General features: G+C 39.7%; 1 protein-coding gene across 4 annotated transcripts in view; it reads left to right on the top strand.

Annotated features, from left to right (window-relative positions):
• The window catches only part of osbpl3b (oxysterol binding protein-like 3b), a 214,669-nt gene that overhangs the window by 145,885 nt on the left and 54,779 nt on the right, over positions 1–14,005 (top strand). For all 4 annotated transcript variants that reach the window (XM_043689591.1, XM_043689590.1, XM_043689594.1 and 1 more), the window contains 3 exons: positions 5,742–5,879; positions 7,483–7,576; positions 9,822–10,069. In XM_043689591.1, coding sequence (XP_043545526.1) covers positions 5,742–5,879; positions 7,483–7,576; positions 9,822–10,069 — 480 coding nt within the window. The remainder of the gene's footprint in view (positions 1–5,741; positions 5,880–7,482; positions 7,577–9,821; positions 10,070–14,005) is intronic.

Raw genomic sequence — 14,005 nt, forward strand, 5'->3', positions numbered from 1 at the left:
TCTATTTCCCTACAGTCTACATCTTCCATATCCTTTTCCACAGTAAACACTGATGCAAAATATTCATTTAGTATCTCCCCCATTTTCTGTGGCTCCACACAAAGGCCACCTTGCTGATCTTTGAGGTGCCCTATTCTCTCCCTAGTTACCCTTTTGTCCTTAATATATTTGTAAAAACCCTTTGGATTCTCCTCTATTCTATTTGCCAAAGCTATCTCATGTCCCCTTTTTGCCCTCCTGATTTCCCTCTTAAGTATGCTCCTACTTCCTTTATACCCTTCTAAGGATTCACTCAATCTATCCTGTCTATTCCTGAATATGCTTCCTTCTTTTTCTTAACCAAACTCTCAATTTCTTTAGTCATCCAGCATTCCCAACACCTACCAACCTTCCCTTTCACCCTGACAGGAATATACTTTCTCTGGATTCTCATTATCTAATTTCTGAAGGCTTCCCATTTTCCAGCCATCCCTTTACCTGCGAACATCTGCCCACAATCAGCTTTCAAAAGTTCTTGCCTAATACAGTCAAAATTGGCCTTTCTCCAATTTAGAAGTTCAAATTTTAGATCTGGTCTATCCTTTTCCATCACTATTTTAAAACAAATAGAATTATGGTCGCTGACCCCAAAGTGCTCCCCCATTGACACCTCAGTCACCTGCCCTGCCTTATTTCCCAAGAGTAGGTCAAGTTTTGCACCCTCTCTGGTAGGTACATCCACATACTGAATCAGAAAATTGTCTTGTATGCACTTAACAAATTCCTCTCCATCTAAACCTTTAACACTTTGGCAGTCTTTACACCCTTCACTGTACTGTGTGGCATTACGTTATGGCTAAATGGGATAAATTCTGAACAGATCAGACCCCGGCATCCACGAAGCACTGTGGACCATCAGTAGCAGAATTGAATGCCCCTGGAAACCTCCTCGTCTTGCATGCCATCTCACTGTACCATTGTCGTCAACAAGGACCATTGACTTGGCTGCAATGAGGAATGAAGTCACCATGCCAGGAGTACTACCAGAAATGCTTGGACGTGAGCTACCAACCTGGTGAAGCTGCTACACATGTACATTTCATGCTAACAGCATGCAGTAGCAATTCCACGGCCAGCAGATCAAATCAAAGGTGTACACATCTGACATTATCACAGATGCCATGGTTAATGAAAATTATCTAGAAATGTCCTGTCCACTAGAAAATGACACATCCAGTTTACAGAAAATTATTGCCTTTCAGTGCTGTGCTTGGTGCTACTAACCAGCAGAAACTCTTCAGATTGTCTGCTGGTTTTTTTCCCAGATCACTCAGCTCCAGACCACATTTATAGCCTTAGTCCAGTGATGACAAAGTAACTTAGTTCCAGAGGGGTGGGTTGGAGTTATTGCTTTTGACATCAAGGCAGCATTTGACTGGGTCTGGATTTGAGGAGCTGTACTATAATTAAAGTTCATGGGAATTGAAGCTTGGGTGGGGTGAGATGGCTGTCTAATGACAGGCGCCATACCCAGCAGAAAGGAACTTTGTTATGTTTGCTGGAGGCAGGACAGTGTATAAGGCCTGACCGTCTTCACCTACTTCATCAAAGGCTTGCCCTTTCTCAAAGTTTGAAATAAGCATGTTAATTGATCGCACACTGTTCAGTTCCATTTGGATTTCTTCTCATAGCAAAGCAATCCATGTCTTTATATGGATTAAAAACCTCCATAATATCCAGGCTTGGGCTGATGTGTGGTGTAAATGATGCTTGCCCATTGGTATGAGACAATAACCAACTTGAAGGAGGGAGGGCCTAACCACCTCTCTTTGACATTTAGTGACATTACTGTTGTCAAATTCCCTGCTATGCCAAAACATCAATGACCAGAAACTAAACTGGATGAGCAACATAAATATGTTGAAGGCAATTAGGGTCAATGTGGCTGGCCTTGCAAGTGATACCCTCGTCATCTGAATGAATTAATGAATGTTAAATGTTAAACACTTAAAGGATATCTGCCATAACAGATCTATCTCAAACAACCATCTATCACAAACAACTAGTCATTTCAACATGTGTTTTACTTGTTTAGGTAAAATCCTCCCTAACTCTCTGAGGTCTTGGTGTAATCACAATCTTAAGGTGCATATGCCAAAGACCAACTCCTAAAGCATAGGTAATGATGAAATGCAATGATTTTAATATGAATTTGGAGTTTTTAAGCCATGACTATTACACACACGCACTTTCTGTCATTAAACACTTCCATTAGATTTACCTGCTGTAAGTTAACTGTTTACTAATTTAGTCTTTGCTAACTTAAGCTGTGATTATTAACTGTAACTTCTTACATATAAAATTTTGTACAAACCTTTGGAGAGTAGCTTTAAAGATAACAGATCTTTAAGTTAACGAACTCGCTAACAATCATTGACCAATTATGTGCCACCTAGAGTGTGAACCTGGAGCTCTTGAGCGATTTAACCTAAGTACCATCACCGGAGTGACAGCACTTGTAGCACTTGTCACTTTTGGGAAAAGAAAATCTAAGCCAATAAACTCATTTTGGCACTGATGAAGGCCTTTTAGCTTGAAACCCCATAATATAAAATACTTTCATAATTAAGTAGATAAAAGTTAACACAATTACTTATCAAATTTGCTTGATGAATAGAGATGGATGTGCTTATGGATGAATAGATATGCTTATGTAATTATCATGCAGAAAAACCCCTGCAATTTCAAAAGATCCAATCAAACCCTTTGTTACAACTTACAAAATCAGAACGATTCTTACTCAAACAATTCGAACTGTTTTCAGTTTGTTCAGCTACTGTAAATAAAAGTCATACTGAAGCAATTTGCACATGTTTTGACTGAATTAAAGCTAAGTCTTAAAAGATAAAATAATTACTTTTTGGCACCATACAGTGTTAAACATCAGGATATTATCTGTATATATTTTAAAATGTAATAACTCCTGAAAGAAGTTAAAGGGCTGTGCTCTGATCCTTGAGTGGTTTCAAGTGAAGAGTTCTTTGACTATGTGGTTGAGGAATGAGACTGGAATAGCAGTTTGGCGCTAATGCTTCTTGCCTTGAGCACAGGTTATGTTGTAAACTTCAATGCAAAGTAAGCAGTGTTCTTTCTGTATTAAATTATTTAATACATATGATTTTTTTATGCAATAAGTGTAAATTTGGAAATTAAACTTTGCTAAAAGGTCATAGAGAAAATGAGATTCTCCTGCTTCGTTACTAAGCATTTCATCCAAGTGGACTTGCTCTTTAGAGAAAATGTTTCTTTTTATGAATATGCGACGGGTCTATGTCAATCATTTGTGACCTTGTCAACTTATGTGTGCAAGTATTTTGTAATGAACTATGTGGCATATAATTTGTTATTGATCATTAGACATTTAATTTACTTGGAAATGCAATCATTATGCTTTTGAAGGGTGGTTTTAAGCATGTATAAATCAAAGCGTATTTGATTTTAGGTAACACATTTAATCATTTGACAGAAAAAGAAAGACTCGAACAGGTGCAGCCATATGTCCTTTCCAGTGAAACCCAGCCATTAGTAAGCACAGGACTGGATATTCTCAGGATTGGTACTCAAATTGCTGGAACATGTCTCTACATAATAGAAAAGCTCTTCATTTCTGACAGTATATTTGGATCAGGACTCCTTCAGAAATGTGGCATTGTACTTCCATTTTTACAAATCCCTCCATAACATTAAAGCAGTCAGGGGAAGGCATTACACTGCCCATTTTTCCACAGTAGTCAGTTGCTGTATTCTAAAATTTTAAAGATCCAGTTTCACAGAGAACCACCTTGACAGCTGCCTTGAAATGCTAAGTACTTACAGTAAGAATGAGAGGAGGATGCCAGATAGGTACAGTGCCAAGGTGCAAGTTAACAAGAGTCATTGATAAGTAATTGTATGTTTAGAGGAGGTTGGGATGGATGGGAATGGTGATGTCAGATTTGGCTGTAGAGGAGAGGATATGTTGGTATGTCTGTTCTGAGGTAGGGTGTTTGGGTCAGCGTGAGGGTGTAAGGAAGATGTGGTTGGGTGCGCATGAGATGAGTTGGGGCCAGTTGGCTAGTTACTTGAGAGTTAGGGCAGGTATTTTGTAGTCTAACTTTTTATGTGTAACTATGTGTTAACGCAACAGAACCTTGTGAATTCTCTGATTTAAATGGTTACTTTTGGAGGGTTCCAGGCTTAGTGGAATTTCGAAGTGACATCTTCAATTTCTTGGCAATTCCTATGAGTCTGCTGTGATAGGAATTCCTCAGGGTTGCCATGGCAACTCCTACCTACACTTCAGAAATGATTTTCTAACATTTGAAATTCTGGGTCACAATCTTCACAAGTCAGCAACCTACCACTTAAATAGATTTTTAAACTCCTCTGGAAATGACTACCTTTCAATAATACTTTCCTTTGTGTTAAGATAGGGCACTTTGTCCATGTTTCTCTTACAAACTTGAATTTCTGTATCTGTTGTTTGCACCCTCTGAAATGCTGCTACTTTCAGTTTGGCTCAAAATTAAGTGTATTTTCTCATTAGAGATTATTTCATTAATTAAATCAAAATAAATACATATTTACACACCAATTACAAAATTGAGATTGGGCACTCAACATGTTTTCAATTCTTCACAGAACTTGTCTATACCTTTTGAATTATTTTTTAAAATTCAACACTGGATGTCAATTTTTATATTAGTTTTGACCTTTTCAGTCCTGACAAGTTGTTGTGAAATGATGCAAATGGAATTTTAGCTGTAAAAGGCAAAAAGTCTAATTAACGTAGTAGTGTAATGTTTTACTAGTGATAATTGCATTTTTATTTGATTGTTTATTTGTGAATAAAGTAGATTTTCTTTTAAGTAGTGCTGCATTGTTGAAGCAAACATACTCTATAACTGTTAGGGCAAGGCAAAAGTTAGCTACATATTTAATAATGGCATATATAACATTGGATGTTTCTTTAGAGTTTTTCCATACTCCTCTATGGATGCACTGACTTTTGTTCAGCTTCATTTCTGGTCACCTTTGCTCCTTACTCATTAGTTTTACATGAGCCCAGATGTCCTGTGTTTAACTAATTATTTGTTTTTTTACCATTGATCCTTGCAGGAAGCATTTCAGGATATCAATCAGTCATATTAAACTTGGCTGACTTATATACACCTGTCCCAGGCTATCTGTGGAAATCCTGACTATGGTCTTAGCTGGAAGGTTTAGAGGGATATGGACCAAGCACAGCCAAATGGAATTAGTTTAGTTTGGGAAACCTGGTCAGCATGATCAAGCTGGACCAAAGAGTCATACAGCACAGAAATAGACCCTATGACCCAAATCGTGAATTAAACCTGCGACCCCTTCACTATTCAAAGTGTATGGGGAGTTGCTAAATATGGGTTCCTGCCAGATTTGATTATCTCCAGCACTTTGTGTTTCTATTGCATTATTTTATAGTAAATTAATGACTGATTTACATTGTTGTCAGCAGCAAGTGCTGCAGTGGCTAGCAATATGTTGTGCATGTCATTCTTGATGCTCTAAATTCAAGTGTGATCTGTTTTAAAAAATAACTTGCTCTACAAGATATTTATGAATGGTTTTTCATTTTCAGGATTTTTAATATATGTAGAAAGAAGCAGTTTTAAATTTAATTCCCAATTTCTGATGCATTAGAATCCAGTTATTACAATTTCACTCTCTCTTTCCTTGTCCTGCAGCAGCAAGATCTTGCTGAAGCAACCAATCCTCTGGTCCATCAACTCTCAAATGAAAGCAGGGTTTCCCGAGCAGACTCTCTCTGTGAGTTCTTTGATGCACAGGAAGTCTTGCTGTCAGCGAGCTCATCAGAGAATGAGGTTGGTGTGCTGCTGAGGAAGTTATTCACTTGTAAAGTGATTCAGGATGTATTGTGGGCTGTAAGGTCATAGCAGCTATCAGAGTATGATCTGGCCTGAGCATGACTTCCCTTTCTCGACTGATATTTCAGTAGTCATTGGTGGGTTTAGTCCATGTGAGTTGAAAAAATAAAACAATAAAAAATATTCTCACTTTTGTCATGGAACCTGTGGCAGTTCTGAAGTTGCTCGGAGTGTACCTAGGTTGGATGGTATTTGAGAATACATTAAGTCTTGATTATGCCCAACACAATGGAAAAGCCTGATGTATAGGTGATTAGGAATGTATAATGTATTGGGATAAAAACAATTTTATGCTGTAGAAAGAGCGGAAAGCTGATTTGTTTTTCTGAGAAGGTGGATAATGACAGTATTAAACCTGTGTGAAGGGCAGTCCCTTAAGAGAGGGAACTGTTAATATGTCAACTAAAGTGTCAAAGATGCTGAATGTTGCATGTTTTTTTCATTGTCATAACATCGGATACTTGATGCAGTTCAGCCACATGGAATTTAATGAGAATTGCTAAAGTTGCCAAATCTTCGTTGTGCCCAACATCAGCTGCACTTGGGGCATGTACCTTCTTTGATCCTACTCTTCCTCAATTTCTGTCCATAAGTAATCTTGCTTTATCTCCATAACCCTTGATATCCTTACAGATTAAAAACCTATCACAACCTTGAGTACACTTAATGACCCAGCTTCAACAGCCCTCTGCAGTAAAGAATCCCAGAGATTCAATACCCTCAGAAAGAATAAAAACCCTCCTCATCTCTACCTTACTCTAAAATTATGCCTACTGGCCGTAGACCTCCCCACAAGAGGATTCAAACTCTCAGGATCTATCCTGTCAAGGCCCCTGACAATCTTATATTTCAATAAGGTCTCCTGACATTCTTCTAAAATCCAGTAAGTGCAGGCCCAATCTACTCAAGCTCCTCTCACGAGAAAATCCCTCCACAAATAGAATCCAACTAGGGAATATTATCTGAACTGCTTCCAATGCTAGTCTATCATGCATCAAAATTATTGACTGTATTCCAGGTGTGGTGTAACTAGTGTCTTGTATTGTTTTAATAAGAGCTCCCTAATTTTAGACTCCATTTGCCTTTAAAATAATTTGTCTTCCCTATTACCACTGAACTTGGATGCTATCTTGTAGTGATTCAAGCATGAGCAGGCTAAGAGAGGAGCCATAAATCTTAGCTTCGTCAGCCACACTTCGATTCCCTGAGAGAACATTTTCAAAAAAAACTCCGAAAATGAGGATGGGTATAAAGCTCATGGGAAATTTTCTTTTTGCATGAAATCTTTTAGACCTGTTGTCTTCTCTGTAGAAGAACATGTGTGGCTTCATTTTCTGCTTCCTTTTTAGTATGTGAATGAGATTTTCTGCTCATAACTATGACCGGTTATTGTGAGAAGTTTGCCAGTGCTGAGTTAATGTCCTGTGTGTGTATTGTCAGCATCACTCTGTCCTGTATTATTAACATTGCTTGCTATTTTGGTGGATATGATTTGGGTGCTTTGAGAAGAGTGAATAATTTGTTTTTATTTTTGTTGTAGGCCTCAGATGATGATTCATATGTCAGTGACATAAGTGACAATGTTTCAGAGGATAACTTGAGCACCGACGCAGAAACAAATGCTCAGAACACATGTAAGATCATTCAGATATTTTCTGCTTTCGGCTTTCACTTTGTATACAAATGTGTGCCAGGAGTGTTGGTGGGTGAATTCTCATTGAAGTTGGGGATTATCCTCAGGTATATTTTTGTTGAAAATGCTATTTACAAATATACAATGGAGGAGGCAGCTTCCTTCTCTTCTCCATCATCCAAGGTGTGAATAACTCTTTTCAAAATTGTCAGACTGATAATTAGAATATAATTGCTCTCTGTTGAATAAGGCATCACTTATTGTAAACTATATCACCTTCCTTCCAATTTTTATGCAGTTTTCATTCCTTTTCTGCTGAAGGTAGAATATTGGGGCATGACTGTGAACATTGGCAGCCTTCAAATGTTCAGGATTTGGTCACAAGGAGCATGGAATGTTTCATCACAGTCACATGTTTGGCGAGTTGCCTTTTAGAATTAGGAATCTTGAAGCTTTCTTCCCACCCCCACTTCCAGAGAGAATGCTAAACCATTGGTTTGACTGAGACTGCTAATAATTTCCTCTGAAGCCTTGGTACGGTCATCCTCAGAGATAAAAAATGGGGTTTCTGGTGGAACCGGGTGTTTCTCTGCAGAGATCAAGGATAGGTTTGCAAAAACTGCAAGACAAGAGAGAGGGAAGTGTTGTGTAACGATGGGGAGAGACAGTGAGGTTGATGAGAAAGTTGCAGTGGAATTAAGTGTTTGTTTGATGTGACATAAATGTTTCAGTATCCCAGCAGGAACTGTTCCAGTCTTCTGTGAGGGCCTGAAATCTTCCTTGGTAGAGTTTGAGATCCTGGTATTGGACACATCTCCACTCATTTGAGATGTGTCTGTGGGCGGCACGGTGGCTCAGTGGTTAGCACTGCTGCCTCACAGCACCAGGGTCCTGGGTTCGATTTCCGCCTGTCTGTGTGGAGTTTGCACATTCTGCCTGTGTCTGCGTGGGTTTTCTCTGGGTGCTCCAGTTTCCTCCCACAATCCAAAGATGTGCAGGTCAGGTGAATTGGCCATGTTAAATTGCCCACAGTGTTAGTTGCGTTAGTCAGGGTAAATAAAAGGTAGGGGAATGGGTTTGGGTGAGTTTCTCTTCAGAGGGGCAGTGTGGACTTGTTGGGCTGAAGGGCCTGTTTCCACACTGTAGATAATCTAATCTAATCTAAAAACAATTATGAGCTGTCTTCTGTAATGAGTAATTGGGGGTAATAAGTGAGATGACAGTGGGTGGTATGGTTTTTCCTCCTGGTGCATATGGGGGTAAAGTGATGAGATGTGTTAAAAATTGAGGAAGCAGCACAGAAGGGTTAGTGTTTTGGGATGTTGAGGGGAAGAGTAAGAGAGCGAAGGTGCTTAAAGTAGTAGTGAGATGGTACAGTAAATGTCTTGGTGGGAGTTAAGTGCAAGCTGGCAGAGAGAGGAATGTGACACTTACCTTGGCAGAGCAGAGATGGTTCTTGACCCTTTTTTTTTATAGCACCATTGTCCATTCCTCCACAGTTGAGTTGGCATTGACCCAGGTATCAATTTCACACCAGGTTGGCAGTGTCCTCCAGGAAGGGAATGGCTTCCTCTGCACTCCCAAGTCCACCAGAACCATATCAGAAAATTGTGATGCTATCTTCTCCTCCTCTGATATCTTCTGACATTGTCTGTGACTGAGCAGGGCAGCTTCAAAATGCCAGTACTTGTGTAACTGGTGGCATTATGGTGGCATGGGTGCAAGGGATGGTTGTGTTTCAGTGGCTACCTGCTGAGTGGCAAGTTGTTCCAGAAAAAAAGCATGGTAAGATGGGGTGAAAATTGGACATGAGGATGTCATTGAGACAGGATAGGTGATTAATGAGCCATGTTTGGAAAAGGTGCGACAAGAGAACTCACTGGACTTCTGGCGACAAGTCCTTCAAAAGGTACTCCATGCAACTCCGACTTAGCCAAAAAAAGTAAGGTTCAGCCCACTGGAGAAGAATGTTGGGCAGAATGCTAACCTTGCATTCTGTCTGATCCTGTTTGTTTCCTATCGATTGAATGGGATGAACATTTCCCCCAATGTATTTGTAAACTATATCAAATTTGACTGTGATGGCTCAGTTAATGTTTAACTGCTGTATGTCTTACCCTAGTGGTATTCTTCAGGAAAAGTGAGTACTTAAATTATCTGTGCAAAACAAACTGTAACAATCACTGTAATTTTATGACCAAGTCTTCATGATCTTAAGCAGTGTTTCTTTTACTTAAATAAAACAGGTCCTGCTCAAAATGGTACAAGTCACAATGTTAGAAGAAGATCATGCCTGCCTGTTCCCGGACCAACCAATAGTAACATAAGCTTGTGGAATATTCTAAGGAATAACATAGGGAAAGATCTTTCTAAAGTTTCCATGCCAGTTCAGTTAAACGAACCAGTGAACACGCTCCAGCGCCTCTGTGAAGAGCTGGAATACAGTGAGCTACTGGATACGGCATCTCAAACTGATGACCCATTTGAAAGGATGGTAAATGAATATTTTATTTCATCTGCACATGCAAGGTCTGCACTAGATCCAGGATACGTGTTTGAATTTCTTCATGTATATTGTTTTGTTAGTGAGAAATTAAGAGCTATTGACTTTCTGTTGCTCATGATAAATCAGTATGAATTTCCAGTGCAATTAGTTTTGCACCTGCCTGGCAATAATCTCGAACTGTAGATTGATATGGTTCATATCCTCCTCCAACAATGCTTTTCATCTCTTAGATTCTTACCTATTTCTACTCTTGATGTGTGTCTATCTTTGAGTTGATCTGCCCTTCTGTCTTACCTTTATGTTTGCAATGATTTCCATGTACAGTTTAGGCTGAAAATGCTTTAAGTGCAGAGCTGGTCAGATAACATCCGTGGAGGGGGAAGCAAAGACATAATTTTCACCAGGAGGCAAACAGGAGATGGGTCTGTTTTATAACCCATATCTGGTGGGAAGCTGATTTAAGTTTAGATTCTCATAAAGAAGACAGGCTGCCTGTCTGTTTGGGACCAGTGGGTATGGGAGTGGAGCTGGGTGAGGTGAAATGTGAGACTGTAAATATATCTCCGAACAGCCATCACTGAGGCTACTAATTGTCTGATGAGAGAATCTGCAGTTCATGCCAAAGTCTCTATTACATCAGAGGAAAGCAAAATGAAACATAGAAGATTGAGACATGGCACCCAGGACAGTACAGACCCTCAGTTCATCAAATACAATCTGGATCTATTGCTATTGGCCTCGGAAGAAGAGCAGCGCCCTCTTCCCAAAGGGTAGCTGCTCTTCATTCAGCTTCATCCACTTTCTCCTCTTACTCCTCAACCCTAACCCTGATGCTCAGAAGCATCAGTATGTACCATCTACAGAATGCACTGCAGAAATTCACCCAGACTCCTTAGACAGCATCTTCCAAATCATGAGCACTACCCTCAAGATGGTGTACAGCAGCAGATACAAGGGAACGCTACTACTTGCAAATTCCCCTCGAAGCCACTCACGATCCTGATTTGAAAATTATCACTGTTCCTTCAATGTCATTAAGTCAAAATCCTAGAATTCTCAGTGACTATGTGCTGAAAAGGAAAAGCTTACACTGCTTTTAACTCCCATTCCTTTTCATCTACTCATTCCCTTGTTTACTAAAAGTTGCTTACAAGATGAAACTTCTTTTGTTTGTTCACGGGAATTTAAGTGGGTGTCATTGACGAGGCCAATATTTGTGGCTCATTCATGGGTAAGTAAAGTATTCCTAACTGAAAGGTTCTTGTATTCTTTGGAAACATTGATATTGCCTGTGCCTACAGAATAAAATGTATTGCTTATCCATAAGGATGTAGGAGCATTGTCATTCAGCATAGAGTCTGATTTAATGTGAAGAGGGTTACCTCAGATTACAACAGATCTTGACCAGATGGGTCAATGGGCTGAGAAGTGGCAGATGGAGTTTAATTCAAATGTGAGGTGCTGCATTTTGGGAAAGCAAATCTTAGCAGGACTTATACACTTAATGGTAAGATCCCCCTAGGGAGTGTTGCTGAACAAAGAGACTTTGGAGTGCAGGTTTATAGCTCCTTGAAAGTGGAGTCACAGGTAGATAGGATAGTGAAGAAGGCGTTTGGTATGCTTTCCTTTATTGGTCAGAGTATTGAGTACAGGAGTTGGGAGGTCATGTTGCGGCTGTACAGGACATTGGTTAGGCCACTGTTGGAATATTGCGTGCAATTCTGGTCTCCTTCCTATCGGAAAGACGTTGTGAAACTTGAAAGCATTCAGAAAAGATTTAGAAGGATGCTGCCAGGGTTGGAGGATTTGAGCTATAGGGAGAGGCTGAACAAGCTGGGGCTGTTTTCCCTGGAGTGTCGGAGGTTGAGGTATGACCTTAGAGGTTTACAAAATTATGAGGGGCATGGATAGGATAAATAGACAAAGTCTTTTCCCTGGGGTGGGGGAGTCCAGAACTAGAGGGCATAGGTTTAGTGTGAGAGGGGAAAGATATAAAAGAAACCTTTTGGGGCAAGTTTTTCCACACAGAGGGTGGTACGTGTATGGAATGAGCTGCCAGAGGAAGTAGTGGAGGCTGGTACAATTGCAACATTTAAGAGGCATTTGGATGGGTATATGAATAGGAAGGGTTTGGAGGGATATGGGCTGGGTGTTGGCAGGAGAGACTAGATTGGGCTGGGATATCTGGTCGGCATGGACGGGTTGGACCGAAGGGTCAGTTTCCATGCTGTATATCTCTATGACTCTAATGAGATCTGATAACCATCAATTCCACTTTGTTATCTTTTCCCCATCACTCTTAATTCCCTTATTGATTAAAATAAAACTGTCTATCTCAGCCTTGAATATACTGAATGACCTAACCTCGAGACCCCTCTTTGTTAAAAATTCCACAAATTAACTGCCTTAAGAAATTCTTCTTTCTCTCTGCCTTAAAAGGACAATTCTCTTATTCAGATATTATGATGTTGGGTCATCGTCTGCCCCAGAAGCAGAAAATAAGCCTTTCGCATCTACTGTTTCAAGTCCCTAAAAGTCTGAGTGTTTTAATAAAGTCACCTTTCATTCTTCTAAAATCCAGTGAATCCAGACCTAACCTACTCAACCTCACCTCATAAAATAAACTCTCCATACCTGGGATCAACCTTGTGGAATGCCTCCAATGCCATTATATCTTTCCTTCGATTAAGGGCCCAAAACTGTTCAGAATGCCACCTGTCATTTGGCTAAGCTGGTACCTTGAGTAGATTTAGCAAGACTTCCCTTTTTATATTCTCCATTCATTTTGAAATAAAAGCCAGTAGTTCATTTGCCCTCTCTATTACCTACTGAACCTGTATGCCAGGTTTTTGTGATTTATGCACAAGTACTCCCAAAGCCCTCTGTCTTGTAACTTTCTACAGTCTTTCTGCATTTAACTAATATTCCCCTCATATATTCTTATTGCCAAACTGCACAATCTCACAATTTGCTCGTTAAATTCAGTTTCCCAAGCTTTTGTCCATTCGCTTAACCTGCATGTATCCCTCTGTACGTTCTTTGTAATCCTCACCACTTGCCTCCCCACCTGTTTTTGTTATTACAAACTTGGCAATTGTACATTTACTTTCCTCATCTGAGTTATTACAATATATTATAAAATATTATGACCATAGCACTGATCCCTGTGCCAGTCCACTAGTTACTGGTTGCCATACTGAAATGCTCCCCCTTATTCCAGTACTCTGTCTTTTGTTAGTTAGCCAGTCCATTATACATGCTAATATATTACCTCCAATAGCATGGACTCTTAAGTAGCTGAAAATGTGTTGCTGGAAAAGCGCAGCAGGTCAGGCAGCATCCAAGGAACAGGAGAATCGACGTTTCGGGCATAAGCCCTTCAGGAATTCTTCAGGCTTATGCCCGAAACGTCGATTCTCCTGTTCCCTGGATGCTGCCTGACCTGCTGCGCTTTTCCAGAAACACATTTTCAGCTCTGATCTCCAGCATCTGCAGTCCTCACTTTCTCCTCTTTGGATTCTTAAGTAACCTGACATCTACTTTATCAAATGTCTTCTGAAAATCCAAATGTATTGTATCCACTGTTTCCCTTTATCTATCCTGCTTATTACCTTTCAGAAGAATTCTAATAACCCTAGCCAAGCTGGTGCTGGATTGAACAATCCATTCTGTGACAATCATTCACTTCTGCCTTTTTTGTTGCCTAAGTACTGCAATTTCACTAAAATTTCCAGGAAAGATCAAGAATTAGACTTCTGAGCCGATCCGTGTGAAAACAAATCCATTACCTCAATGTAGCTATTACAAAATTTTGATAAAATTGTTATATTTTGGAGGAGTGTAAAATTGCACACATTTAAATTTTGTACTAAGGATTATTGTAAAATTATTTTCCTTTGCCAGCTTTTATAAACAGTAAAAAAA

This window comes from Chiloscyllium plagiosum, chromosome 5 (assembly GCF_004010195.1).
Source record: "Chiloscyllium plagiosum isolate BGI_BamShark_2017 chromosome 5, ASM401019v2, whole genome shotgun sequence".
Classification (NCBI taxonomy): domain Eukaryota; kingdom Metazoa; phylum Chordata; class Chondrichthyes; order Orectolobiformes; family Hemiscylliidae; genus Chiloscyllium; species Chiloscyllium plagiosum.